The sequence below is a fragment of the Phyllobates terribilis genome, unplaced genomic scaffold, assembly GCF_046119375.1.
Source record: "Phyllobates terribilis strain yellow unplaced genomic scaffold, ASM4611937v1 Scaffold_5__5_contigs__length_657084704, whole genome shotgun sequence".
Lineage (NCBI taxonomy): Eukaryota > Metazoa > Chordata > Amphibia > Anura > Dendrobatidae > Phyllobates > Phyllobates terribilis.
In genome coordinates, this window is record NW_027362765.1 from 104,274,150 (window position 1) to 104,288,695 (window position 14,546).

A 14,546-nucleotide genomic window follows, 5' to 3' on the forward strand; every position below is an offset into this window, starting at 1 on the left:
GGAAAAGACGGGAAAATTTAACGACTCCATCAGAAAGAACGTCAGCTGTAAGTCACCATCTGTAGCTGTAATCTCTTATGTGTTCTGCTGGTCTCTACCACTATATGGTGGTAATATTAGTGTCGGTCTTTGTACTGTATAGTGAGTTATTTTCATTAATACCATGGTCATCTGCTGAAGTTTTCCTATACCCACTATTAGGGTGCGCCACCGTAGTGGTTACCTGGTTAGGTGTCCACTCAGAAGTTTCGAACCCCTGAGCTGAACCCTTGGCTACGCCTTTGGGCAGAGCCATGCTTTCCTTTATACTGGGAGAGATGGCCAGATGAGAAGTTGGGGGAACTGTGCATGGTTTTATTTATTAGTGATATACAATGTCTATGGGCTGCAGGGGGCGGGTGTGATTACTTATGCATGCTCCTACAGATGTGATCTCCACATAGAGTATTGTATACAGTATTGCCGGGGATTCAGGCTGTGTCGCTGCTTCCTGTCTCCTCCCAGGTGAGCAGAGTCCAGGTATGTGAATGCAGGGATACTCCCGAGCAGCTTATGGCGAGGATCCTTGTCCTTGGTGTTCTGTGTGCTCTGACAGGTGTGTATAGACCTCAGGCCTCATGGTGAATCTGGCCGACCCCCTTGACTTATGCCACCCGCAGTCATGCCCGTCAGGACCTGGGGTAGAGGTGAGGGTGACACCTGTAGTAAGAGACGCTCTCCTATGTATTCTCTTCCAGAATGTCTGGAAGTGACAACGTCTGCGCCGCAGCCTCTGGTCCTGGTGGATGGAGACATTTTACTCCATTGTCACTTCACCTTCCTGGAACCCATCAGAGCTGAAGATGTGGCTGTGAAGTGGACGGTGAGGGGCAGCGATGGTGCGGTGAGGCCAGTGTACACATTTGATGGTGTTAGAATCAATTCATTGCGACCAGAGAGCTCCATCGATCACCGACTCCTGGAGACGGGCAATGCCTCCTTATACCTGCCCAACCTGACGGTGGAGGATGAAGGCGAGTACACCTGCACTGTGCTAATATCTCCAGAGGTTGGGGAAGCTTCGCTGGTCCTTAGACTCGCAGGTGAGCATTGGTGGCACTCTGCAAACTGGGTGTACGTCTTTAACAATCCTAAAAAGGGGTATCCTACTGTCATTCCATCTTTATCTCAATGGAGGGGTTTTGAAATGGAGAGCATAACTCCTTCCTGACTCAATATACGGTGAGTGGGGCATTCTCAATTTTGCTAGATGATTTCAGCTCTGAAGCCTGCAGAACTATGAATGCAGCACTGAAATATTCACTTAGGGGCTCTATTCATTATTGCATTTGCCTCTTTTTCTATCTAGATTTTGGTGTTTTTTATTTGTGCTTTATTATTCTATTAATTTGCGGCTTTTTTTTTTATATGTGTATGCTTATTTTTTTTTTATGTTCATCATTATGGATGGGGTTTGGGCTCTCTGAATGTTTTCAACTTACTCATCAATTGTAATTTAAAAAAAAAAAAAAAAAAGTCTCAATTTTGGAGTAAATGTACTCCTGTCCTCCTGGTGTGATTTTATGTACTTTACGTCTGAATTTTTTTCCACAAATATTATACCACTTAGCGGAAACGTGCAAATTATTTTGCTAAAAGGTTGCAAAGCAGGGTAACGACAAAAATCAAGAGAAGTTTAAACTTACACGTTCGCCCTTTTGAAGAATTTGGCGCAAAAAGGGTCAACGAATACCACACAATGACCAGACCACATATTACCACCACATAGTGACTGAATACTACAATAATGATCATTAATAAAAAAAAACACAATACTAATATTACCATAAGTGCCATTATACACAGGATCTCTGTACATAGTATACAGTGTATAGTATCAGTGTACAGGTAATACAAGGATCACCAGTGACATTATACACAGGAGCTCTGTATATACTATATAGTGTATGTGTACGTCTCTGTTCGATTTTCTTCTTTATCCAGAACAGACTGCAGTCACTTCTTCCAGCTAGGACTCGTCTCTGCAGAAAATAACACTATCTAGAGCAGCTTCCAGAGCACATACCCCACTTTTTCCCCAACTTCTACACTACATCAGATGAAGAAAAAAAAGCGACATAGTACCACCTTGCACAGTAACAGCAGGACCCCCCCCCCCCACTGAAAACAGTATCCTCAAAAATAAAATACATCACAGCAGTAATAATATCCAAAATTAGCCCCTACAGTAATAATGTCCCACATCCTGCCCTCATTTGTCTCCATCCTGCACCCACTTGTCTCTATTCTGCCCCATGTCTTCATCCTGCCCACATGTCTCTTGACCCTGCCCCCATGTCTCTCCATCCTGCCCCATGTTTCCATTCTGCCCCATGTCTCTCCATCCTGCCCCATGTTTCCATTCTGCCCCATGTCTCTCCATCCTGCCCCCATGTCTCTCCATTCTGCCCCATGTCTCTCCATCCTGCCCCCATGTCTCTCCATCCTGCCCCCATGTCTCTCCATCCTGCCCCCATGTCTCTCCATTCTGCCCCCATGTCTCTCCATTCTGCCCCATGTCTCTCCATTCTGCCCCCATGTCTCTCCATCCTGCCCCCATGTCTCTCCATCCTGCCCCCATGTCTCTCCATTCTGCCCCCATGTCTCTCCATTCTGCCCCATGTCTCTCCATTCTGCCCCCATGTCTCTCCATTCTGCCCCATGTCTCTCCATTCTGCCCCATGTCTCTCCATTCTGCCCCCATGTCTCCATCGTGTCCCCATGTCTCTCCATTCTGCCCCCATTTATCTCCATTCTGTCCCCATAGTGCGGCTTTACAAAAAAAGTAAAAATAAAAAGTTAATCCTTACCTTGCCGCGGTCCAGCGGCGCCCGGCTCTTCCATCATCCGAGGCACGGTCGCCGGCGCATGAAAGTGGCGTCATACACCGGCAGCGTGCACGCTGACGTCAGCTGCCGGCTTGTGATTGGCTGGCGCCTGTTAACTATGGCTGTGCGGGAAGCTTCCCGCATGGCAATAGATTTCAACTGAACCGGCAGAATCCTGCCGCTGCGGCCCGGTGAGCAGAAGTTGGTCACCGGGCCCCATATGGCAGTAATGCCCTGATGGCGGCCCTGTGCATGTGTGTGGGGGAGGGTGAAGAGGAACAGTGAGCATTTGTTTATATGAACTCTAACATGTAAGACCAGCTTCAGGATTGGATATTGTATCTAGGTATCCTAAAGGTATAACTTATATTAACGGTATTGTGTACAGCTCAGCCCACCATCGGACTGCTCCCGGTGGACCCTCGTGTGACCAGTGGAGAGATGAAGACCTTTATTTGTAAGCTCAGTCATTTCTATCCACAAGCTCTCGATATAAAATGGATAATGAAGAAGGAGAAAAGAGAAACAGTCCTGACAAAGGATATCTGCTCAGGGGTCCCGTTCCAGGGTAAAAATGGGACCTTCACTGCCGACAGTCAGGTCTCCATAATGTTTACTGAGGAAGACGATGGCAGCATGATCGGGTGTGAGGTCAGACACCAGTCACTGCGGCGACCTTTGAGAATAGACACCGCAATTCATCTCACTGGTAAGTCTGATGCCATACAGAGATCAGTGTACGGCAGCGATGTGACAAAACACTGGGCCTATTCTAAAGGGGTTGTCCACTTTTATGGACTTTTTTTAACAAATGCATGTATTTTTGGCTAAAAATCATATTTTCAGTTGGGTTTCATTAAAAATTTGCCTTCTATAGCATCCGTGTTGCATTATTGCTTGCTGCAGAATGAGTTAACTGAGAATCCTTCAGTGAGCTAGGTCTGAGATTGTAACTATTTTATATGTCTTACAAGCTCCTTTCAGCTGATTTATGACCACAGACCGCATCAAAGTTGAAAGTGCAGGGAAACAAATAGCCAATAAAAGAAAAATGGTGCAACATTTTTAATGAAACTGAATAGCAAAAATTATTTTTAATCCCCAAACACATTAATTTGAGCAAAAAAAAATGATGTCCCCGGAGGTGGACAACTGAGCTCAGTGCAGTTTACCGAATCCTAACAGTCTTCATATAACTAAAAATCAGCTAATCGCTCCAACCGGAAAGCAGAGGGAATCCACGTGCAGGAAATTTTCCTATGGGATCCCCCGAAGCCCTGACAGGGCAGCACTGATGGGAAGTAACCCTGTGCTCTCTCTGTTGGCAGTGGAGCAGGTTTCGGGCAGGGTGGCGCTCATTGTCAGTGCGCTCCTCCTGGTGATAGCGCTCATCGTGGCAACTGCAATTTTATACTGGAAATTTCTGGCCTCAGGTAATTATATTCCTCCGCTCACCCGGGGTCTCAGCACGAGCCCCTTATTCCAATATTATACTGAAGAGGCAGGATGTGGGACCATAATGATCAAAACTGGTTGAGCACCCTATAGTCAATCTATTGCTCTCTATTACCAGTCATCTCAGGCTGACAGGACAGGTGAATACAGCCTATAACTCCCTGTTATCAGCCAGTCTGACCAGGTAGATACATGTTGGATGAATGCACCTATTGTTCTCTGTTTTCAGCCATTTCAGACCAGGTGGACGCTGTAGGGCAGGTGAATGCACCTATTGATCTCTGTTTTCAGCCATTTCAGACTAGGTAGACTCTGTACAGCAGGTGAATACATCTATTTATTGTTCTCTGTTATCAGCCATTTCAGACCAGGTAGACTCTGCATGGTGGACCTATGTTTCTCTGTTATCAGACATTTCAGACCAGGTAGATGCTGAAGAGCAGGTGAATGCACCTATTGTTCTCTGTTATCAGCCATTTCAGACCAGGTAGACGTTATAGTTTAGGTGAATACACCTCTTGTTCTCTGTTATCAGCCATGTCATCCTGGCGTGGCGCTGATTGTAATGTTCTTCAGTAGGATAAGTGTCTCTTATATGGCTCCGCTCTTGCACTGATGTAATCTCCAGCCATATAATGTGATGGGTGGTCTGCGCCTGGAGTCGGTGGACAATAAATTACTGATCTGCCTTTTTTTCCCAGTGACTCCAAACGTGTCTGCGATTATCCTGCCGGAGGTGATCCTGGCGGCTGAGAAGGTGGACGCCATATGTAATATCAATGGCTTCAGGCCTAAAGCAGTGAATATTTGCTGGTACATTGAAAAGAACGACCACGTAGCGGGAAGTGGTCGTAGCAAAGATGAGCCCCTGTTCCAGGCCACCGATGTTACCAGTCATGCAAAGCACCCGGAGGTCAGCAAACATGGCAGCCTGTTTAATGCCACCTCCAAGCTGTCATACACCCCATCCGTTCAGGATGACAGCGCCATGCTAGTGTGTGTGGTGCAGCACAAGGCCCTGGGCGCTGTAGCCAGACGGGTGAGCCACATTAGTGTAGCAGGTAGGTGCGGAGATGTTCACATATTATAATCTCACCCGGGCTTCTGATTAGTGAGGCCTGCGGAAACTCTCAGGTTATGTGCACACATTTTTTAGGTGGTTTCCACCGTGGAAACCTATTAAAAATCATTCAAAAGAATGAAAGTATACAGTGGTGTGAAAAGTGTTTGCCCCCTTCCTGATTTCTTATTCTTTTGCATGTTTGTCACACTTAAATGTTTCAGATCACAAAACAAATTTAAATATTAGACAAAGATAACACAAGTAAACACAAAATGCAGTTTTTAAATGAAGGTCTTTATTAAAACGAAATCCAAACCTACAAGGCCCTGTGTGAAAAAGTGATTGGCCTCTCCCTCTTAAAACATAAATTAACTGTGGTTTGTCACATTTTTGGGAAGCGGAGTTCAATTTCCCTAGCCACACACAGGCCTGATTACTGCCACACCTATTCTCAATCAATAAATCACTTAAATAGGAGCTGCCTGACAAAGTGAAGTAGGCTAAAAGATTATCAAAAGTTAGACATCATGCTGCGATCCAAAGAAATTCAGGGACAAATGAGAAACAAAGTAATTGAGATAGAGATCTATCAGTCTGGAAAAGGTTATAAAGCCATTTCTAAAGCTTTGGGACTCCAGCGAACCACAGTGAGAGCCATTATCCACAAATGGCGAAAACACGAAACAGTGGTAAACCTTCCCAGGAGTGGCCAGCCGACCAAAATTACCCCAAGAGCGTAGTGACGACTCATCCAAGAGGTCACAAAAGACCCCACAACAACATCCAAAGAACAGCAGGCCTCACTTGCCTGAGTTAAGGTCAGTGTTCATGACTCCATCATAAGAAAAAGACTGGGTAGAGTTCCATGATGAAAACCATTGCTGAACAAAAAGAACATAAAGGTTTGCCTCAGTTTTGCCAGAAAACATTTTTATGATCACCAAAACTCTTGGAAGAATACTCTGTGGACTGATGAGACAAAAGTTGAACTTTTTGAAAGGTGTATGTCCCATTACATCTGGCGTAGAAGTAACACAGCATTTCAGAAAAAGAACATCATACCAACAGTGAAATACGATGGTGGTAGTGCGATGGTCTGGGGCTGTTTTGCTGCTTCAGGACCTGGAAGACTTGCTGTGGTAAATGGAACCATGAATTCTGCTGTCTACCAAAAAATCCTGAAGGAGAATGTCCGGCCTTCTGTTCGTAACCTCAAGCTGATTCGGACTTGGGTTATGCAGCAGGACAATGTTCCAAAACACACCAGCAAGTCCACCTCTGAATGACTGAAGAAAAACAAAATTAAGACTTTAGAGTGGCATAGTAAATGTTCTGACCTTAACCACTTTACAGCCTGTGCTGTATTTGTACGCACAAGGCTGTAACCCCCGTTTCAGTGAGGGCTCCGGCGCTGAGCCCTCACTGAACCGGGCACATGTCAGCTGATTCTTACACCTGACATGTGCCCGCAACAGCGGCGGGTGGAATCGCGATCCACCCGCGGCTGTTAACATGTTAAATGCCGCAGTCAATCTCTCACAGCGACATTTAACATCGCCGCGCCAGAAGCGCGTTACTTACCCCGCCCATCGGTGACCCCGTCATGTGATCGCGGGTCACTGATGGGTGGGCATGGCAACCCTGGGTCTGCAGCAGACTCCAGTGGTTGTCATGAGCTGATCGCTATGGGCGCCACCTAGTGGTTGGCGCCCATAGCACAGGACCATTTCTGCTACACAGAGGTTATCTGCTGATCACCTCTATGTAGCAGAGCCGATTAGACAAGTGCTGCTTCTAGTCTCCTATGGAGACTATAGAAGCAAGCAAAAAGTGAAAAAAAAATGTTTTTACAAATATTAAAAAACATTAAAAAAATATAAAAGTTTAAATCACCCACCTTTCGCCCCATTCAAAATAAACTAATAAAAAAAAAAACCACATACACATATTTGGTATCGCCGCATTCAGAATCGCCTGATCTATCAATATAACAAAAAAATTAATCCGATCGGTAAACGGCGTAGCGAGAAAATAGTTCTAAACGCCGGAATTATGTTTTTTGATCGCCGCAACATTGCAATAAAATGCAATAATGGGCGATCAAAACATCGGATCTACCCCAAAATGGTGTCAATAAAAACTTCAGCTCGGCGCGCAAAAAATAAGCCCTCACCCAGCCCCAGATCCTGAAAAATGGAGACGCTACGGGTCTTGGAAATTGGCGCCATTTTTTTTTTTTTTTTAGCAAACTTTGGAATTTTTTTGGACCACTTAAATAAAAAAGAACCTATACATGTTTGGTGTCTGCAAACTCGCAATGACCTGGAGAATAATAATGGTAGGTCAGTTTTAGCATTCAGTGAATGTGGTAAAAAAAAAAAAAAAAACATCTGTGGTATTGCACTTTTTTTGCAATTTCACCGCACTTGTATTTTTTTTCCCGTTTTCCCGTACACGACATGGTAAAACTAGTAATGGCGTTGAAAAGGACAACTCGTCCCGCAAAAAATAAGCCCTCACACGGCCATATTGACCAAAAAATAAAAACGCTATGGCTCTGGGAACAAGGGGAGCAAAAAACGAAAATGCAAAAACGGAAAATCCCAGGAGTGCGAAGGGGTTAATCCGATTGAGATGCTGTGGCATAACCTTAAAAAGGCAGTTCATGCTCGGAAACCTTCCAATCTGGCTGAATTACAACAATTTTTCAAAGATGAGTGGGCCAAAATTCCTCCAGAGCGTTGTAAAAGACTCATTGCCAATTATCACAAACGCTTGATTGCAGTTGTTGCTGCTAAGGGTGGCCCAACCAGTTAATAGGTTTAGGAAGCAATCACGTTTTCACACAGGGCCCTGTAGGTTTGGATTTCTTTTTCCCTTAATAATAAAGACCTTCATAAGAAAATTGCATTTTGTGTTTACTTCAGTTATCTTTGTCTGATATTTAAATTTGTTTTGTGATTTGAAACATTTAAGTGTGACAAACATGCAAAAGAATAAGAAATCAGGAAGGGGGCAAACACTTTTTCACACCACTGTACATGTCTATGGAAAAACAACATTGTTGTGCACATGTTCACTCTTCAAGGTTCAGAAACCATTAAGCAGTTAAAGGAAGCATCATGTCCATTCTTCTTCGCTCTCTTAATAGAGATATAAGTAAAAAGATGCTGATGGCGGAGCCGCTGCGAAAACACGGGCAAAACGGCCAGCGGATCTGTTTCAGGGAAAAGCCACCAGTTCTTTCCTGAAGCAAATCTGTGAGTAAAAACACTGGCATCTAATAGACACCGTTTGCACGTAGCTACTGAGCGGAAAATCACAGTTTTTAAGGTGTTTTCAGATTTGGAGGAGAATTTGGAACAGTTTCTGCTCCGAAAACTCTGTGTGTACATAGCCTCGGAGAGTTTTTGCTCCAAGTACTCAATGTGAACTCATCCTTAATAATAAATGATCCCATATACTGACAACAGGCAGAGATCTTGAAAATGGTGGAAATAAAAAAAAATAACTTTTTTTTTTTTGCTTAGCACGTCCCAAGAAAAGTTACATAACCAGCTGGCCACAGGACCCCAGGAGAGGAGATAAACTGACACTGAGCTGCATTGTGGAAAGGTTTTATCCGAAGCCAATAGTAGTAACGTGGCTGAGGAACGGCCAAATCCATGGTGGGGCCACACAGTTCGGGCCGTTCCCCTGTGAAAATGATTATTACAGCGTCTGGAGCCAGATAGATCTGATTGTAACTGAGGAGGAGGACGGGGTGATATATACTTGTCAGATCATTCACCGAAGTCTGAGGGGCATAGAGGAACTGTCCTACGAAATCAACACGCAAGGTATCAGAATAAGGCAGTAACGTTCTGCTAGTCTGGAATTTATGGGACAGGCGCCGGATTATCAGATGACATACTACAGTGAAACTGTCATTAATAATTCTCGTTGTGTTTGCCGTCCCCAGGAACACCCCCGGAGGTGCAGTTTATCTCCGCCGATCCTGTGACTCCCATCATCGGACAAGAACTGCTCCTCAGCTGCAGCATCTGTAACTTCTTTCCCAGGGGTATAGTGGTGGACTGGTTCAAAGATGGAGTCAAGCTGGACGCAGGGGTCTGTGAATCTCTGTGTGTTACCAACACCAGTGGGGTCCATTCAATGTGGAGTTCCTTGAGGTTTACACCGGCAGCTGAGGATGATGGTTGTGTCTTCACGTGTTCAGTGCAGCACACGGCTCTGAGGCACAGAGAGGAGAGGACTTACAACCTGAGTGTCCCAGCAGAGAATCACTGGGTGTAGATTTGTCATTCATCGTTTTTTTTTACTTATAAACAGCTATTTTTTCTTTAACTTTTGAGATAATAAAGTACCAGACTCTTATAAACAGAGAGTAACGTGCGACGTCCCTGCTCGCCGGCTGCACGGCCAGGACATAGACGATGACTTCTAAGGCTGAAGAATTGAGCGTTTGGCGACATTCATACACACAGAGATTCCACAAAAATGACAATTTTTGGATGATTCTGTGAAGTCTGTAGAGCACTAATAAAACGACTAAGCTCACGATTCATCATTTTTTTTGCACTTTTTTTTCTAGAGTAAAAGTTTGGATCTTAGGCATGTTTATTTTTGTGCAAAATTCATAATGACTTTTGCAACATTTATACTTCGGTTCTTTCTGTCTGTCAGGGAAGTATTGAGGAATATTGAAAATGTTCTTCCATATTTCCCTGACCCAGATATTCACCATTCTCCCCCTTCTGCTCAGCATAAAAGCCCCAATTAACAGTCATGAGGGAGGCCTTACACAAACAAATGCCAGCCATGAAGTGTTACAAGCTAACTAAAATGCAAATGTATTTCCTCTTAACACAGACCTGAGATAGACTGACACCTTCTCCCAAGCCAGAGTTTGGAGGAAAGAGGAAATGGTTCATTAAGTTCAAAGGCACTCAAAAACAATTCTCGGCCACGTCCGGCAATAACGGGACTGATATTTTTAGAGGTAAAATCAGCGAGTGAATAATAGGGATATTTTTTCTTCCGCTGAAAAACGCTACATAGAGCTGTAGCACAAAAACACCAGAATAGCAGACTGCAACTATGCGATGTGTGGTCTCTAACTGAAGATAAAATCATAAGGGAAAAAATGGCATCGTTTGCAAGCTTCTGCGATCAACGAGCGATGAGTTATCGCAGAAGTTAGCGGTTTTAATAAAAATGTACAGGCTGGAGACCAGCCCACATGATGTCACCAGAAGGGGCATGTGGGTAAATTTCCCCATAGGCATAAGAGAACTCATGGACAGTACAGAAGGACTCATTGCCAGGGGGGTATAAGGATTATAAGCAACGAGTCACGTGCGATAACGCTCAAATCAACTGGGGGGGCCCCTCCTCCACCTATGCTGATTCGTCCCTGCGAACTGTATAGTGTAAATTGTCTTCTTTTATCCTGTTTATTTTATGTAACTGCTTATGTATTTTAATGTTTCCTTTGTGTCATCCTTGTACATATTTTTCCTAAACACTGCCTCCCTTTTGGATTAAATATAAAATTTAATAGTTTTGTTTCTTTTGTCCCGTAATCGTTCCCTCCCCCGAAGCCCTATACGCTACCAAAACGCAGGCGTCCGCCCAGGCCTGCATTATATTTCAAATCTGGACGGTGGTGGCAGAGAATAATATTAATAATCGGGCTATCGTGCAGCCGGCAGCAACCGTACGGGGCGTACACACATATTCCTGGAGCTGGAATTCGGAGGTGTGACGCCATACGCTTTCTGTGTGCTCGCTGATGCCCAAGGAGTGAGTAGTCTGGATCGTGTGCTCGCAATTCCGGACGAAATACTGACAGCGTGACGGCAACGGCGAGATATTGTGCGATCTTCCCGGTGTCGTCGTTGGAATCCCTGACACTGTCCTTCATATTTGGGGTTTGTTCAAGAATGTGAACGTGGTTTTCATTATCCAGGTGAAGACTAAGTGCTTTGTTGGACATAATTTTTGACAGGCTCCAAAATGTAGTTGACTGCATCTTGGAGCCCACCTCAAATAGACATATACAGGCAAAAATGATGTCCAGCAGAGTACACAGTGACTCCATCTGCATCATTACAGTCAATGGCCCCATCAGCGCATACGCCCGAACCCCATTTTCCATGGCTTCAGATATAAGCCCCAAAGGAGCCACTGACCATAGGCCTAATTGAAATGATAACCCAGCCTCACATGCATCATTTTAAAGCTTGTCGAAAGGATCTTGCTAGTTTTTACTATCTTGGTTATCTTTAAAATTGTGCCAAATTCATCAAACATTATGGGGACGATTCATCAAAGTGTTTATAAAACACCTTTGATAAGTCACAAAACTTTGGCGCAACGTGAAATTGAGCAAACATGTTGCGACTATTGGTAGTTTCATACCAGTCTGAAGCCACTGCGCCAAAATGGACAAAGCTGGGGTGGAGCAGGAGTAGCATTTCTGGCCAAGTGCAATCCACTACTTAGATGCCTCTACATCATACTCCAGTGGGCTCTTCATTAAAAGGGTTGTCATGAAAGTCTGTAGTGCGCTGTCAGGATTCTCTGGTGTCGGTGGCGAGAGCAGGCAGTCATGTGACCGCATGTTTGCGATATGTATACTTCCATCCACATTCCAACTAGACATGAGCAGCCTTGCTTGATACAAGTGAATTACGTGAGGCTCCACATGTCTAGTAGGAATGTGGTCGGATGTATACATATCACATACTCGCTCTCGCCGCCGGCACCAGAGAATCCTGACAGTGTGCGGTACACGTGCTGTGAGGGTTCAGACGTCGGCAGTCACATAGAGTGGCGTGAGTCTTAAATATCTGGCCGCTATGTGCCACTTTGATGAATTTGCACAAAGTCCACAAGCGAAAACAGTAAGAGCCCAATTCATCATTTGTCATTTTTTATATCTTTTTTTGGTCTTGTAGTATTCGTTAATGATATTATGCAACAAATTCTTTAAAATGATGCACGTGGTTCATGAATTTTGTTCAAAATGAAAAATGCTTTATTTTTACCTTTAACTTTTTTATAACTAAGTCACATGGCCCGTTACAAATGTCGCATGCAACTGTAACATTTCAGCAAGAAATTTGGCCGTACCAAAAAAAAAAAACACTCTGGGAGCGACTGGGGAACACTTGCGCAAAAACTTTTTAAAAAGTCACAAAAAATTAATCGGCTGCAAACATCTGGATTTAAAAAAAACACCTATAATGGTGAACAGAGAAAAAGAAAACATGAATAAGTGGAAAATAGACTTAAAAAAGGCACAAATTAAAAGAACAATTTTGCGTAAATCAAAACTAGGCAAAAGAAAAAAATGTGCAGAAGCAATAATAAATGGGGGTTCATGTGTTTAGGAGGCATTTTTTGAGTTCATGTCATTTTCCATGAATTGAAAAACGGCAGAAAGAAAACGCATGTTACATTTAAATGCTGCATTGAAGTTACCAGGGACAATGTGTGGTGCACCTTTATGGCAACAGGGACATGGTATAGGGGGCACCTGGTTCAGGGTGGTATGGGGGGGGGCACCTGGGTCTGGGTGGTGTAGGGGACACCGGGTTCAGGGTGGTATAGAGGTCACCTGGGTCTGGGTGGTATAGGGGGCACCTGGGTCTGGGTGGTATAGGGGGCACCTGGGTCTGGGTGGTATAGGGAGCACCTGGGAAATGGTGGTATAGGGGGGCACCTGGGTCAGGGTGGTGTTGTATGGCCCAGAGATGTGGTGTACGAACCTTGGTGAGAGAGGTGTAGGAGGCAGCCGAAATAAGATGGTATTTGATGGCATCAGGGACATGGTGGTATAGAGGGCACCTGGGTCAGGGTGGTATAGGGGGCACCTAGGTCAGGAAGGTATAGGGCGCACCTGGGTCAGGAAAGTATAGAGGGCACCTGGGACATAGTGGTATAGGGGGCACCTGGGTCAGGGTGGTGTATTGCACCAGAGATGTGGTTTAAGAATCTTGGTGAGAGAGGGGTAGGGGGCACGTGGATCAGGAAGGTGTAAGGAGACAGGGTTTTGTAGGAGGAAGCGCAAAAATATTGGTGAAGTGGGCAGCATGGTGAGTAGTGTAGGTGGCACCAGGGGCAGGGTGGCAGTGTGTTACAGTGTCTGTCCAACTGACACTGAGGTCAGAGGGGACAGGTCGGTGTAGGAATCAGGGGCGAGGGGCAGAGAGGTGTTGGAAGCACCAGGAATAGTATGGTATAGAGTTTGGCAGGGTAGTGTAGAAGACATCAGGATCAGGGCCAATCCAACCACCAATCCAATATATAAGGCCAATCCAGCCGCCACCTCTTTCTTGGATGTTTGTCTCCGGTTACTTCGCTGTTGCAGACCTGCACCCTGAGATGCATTAATAAAATTGGGGGGAGAAACTGAGTGACCCCCTAATAGATGATACATCCTTAACAACCGGATTTAAATGGCTTGACCAGTTCACTTCAGAGGCCTTTTTTTTTTCTTTACTTAAACTCATGCATTTGGGTCTTAAAAATAATTGTTGACAATTGTGTTTTATTAAAATTTTTACACAATTTGCCAACGCACATTCAACATTGATGTGGTCTGTGATCATAAATCAGCTGAGAGATCAGAAATCACAACTGTTACAAACTCGCTAGCTGACCATTGACTGACAGATTCTCAGTTGCCTCACTCTGCACCCAGCAATAGACAGTACAACACTGCAGCTATAGAAGGCAAACGGTGCAAACATTTTAATGGAACCCAATTGCTATAATGATTTCAGCCCCTACTAACATCTATTTAAGTAAAAAAAAATGTCCCCAATGGTGGCCAACCCAATAAGGTATAAGATTATGATATAATGGTAAATGGAGCAGTCGTTCAAACTATCCAATCAAGTCGCTGCTTTCATTTTCCAGATGCCCTCTAAAAAAATAAGAGGTGGAAGCTGAATGGTTAATAATTTTTCCTCTTATTTATATTACTTATGATACATCACCAACCCCACAGACAGCCATGGTTCGGTCCTGTATAAGCTTTGGTTGCTAAGGAGGAGCAAAGTGCTCGTCTCATCACACTAGAGAAGACGTTTCCGCACCGCCCTGTGTCTGCCAATCACACAGCAGGCTGTGTAGCACATGGGCCCAGCATC

At 44.5% G+C, this 14,546-nt stretch overlaps 1 long non-coding RNA gene and 1 gene segment (V, D, J or C); one reads left to right on the plus strand and one right to left on the minus strand.

Annotated features, from left to right (window-relative positions):
- Positions 1-332: 332 nt before the first annotated feature.
- On the plus strand, positions 333-10,947 carry LOC141272219 (Ig mu chain C region secreted form-like). The segment is given in 6 exon segments: positions 333-595; positions 738-1,082; positions 3,256-3,576; positions 5,024-5,383; positions 8,916-9,224; positions 9,347-10,947. Coding segments are annotated over 6 exon segments (1,713 nt in total).
- LOC141272220 (uncharacterized) lies at positions 8,990-14,544 on the minus strand. Its single transcript, XR_012321994.1, has 3 exons — positions 14,398-14,544; positions 12,438-12,630; positions 8,990-9,618 (listed from the first exon to the last, which is right to left on the minus strand). It is a non-coding gene; the product is annotated as an uncharacterized lncRNA (long non-coding RNA).
- Positions 14,545-14,546: the final 2 nt, after the last annotated feature.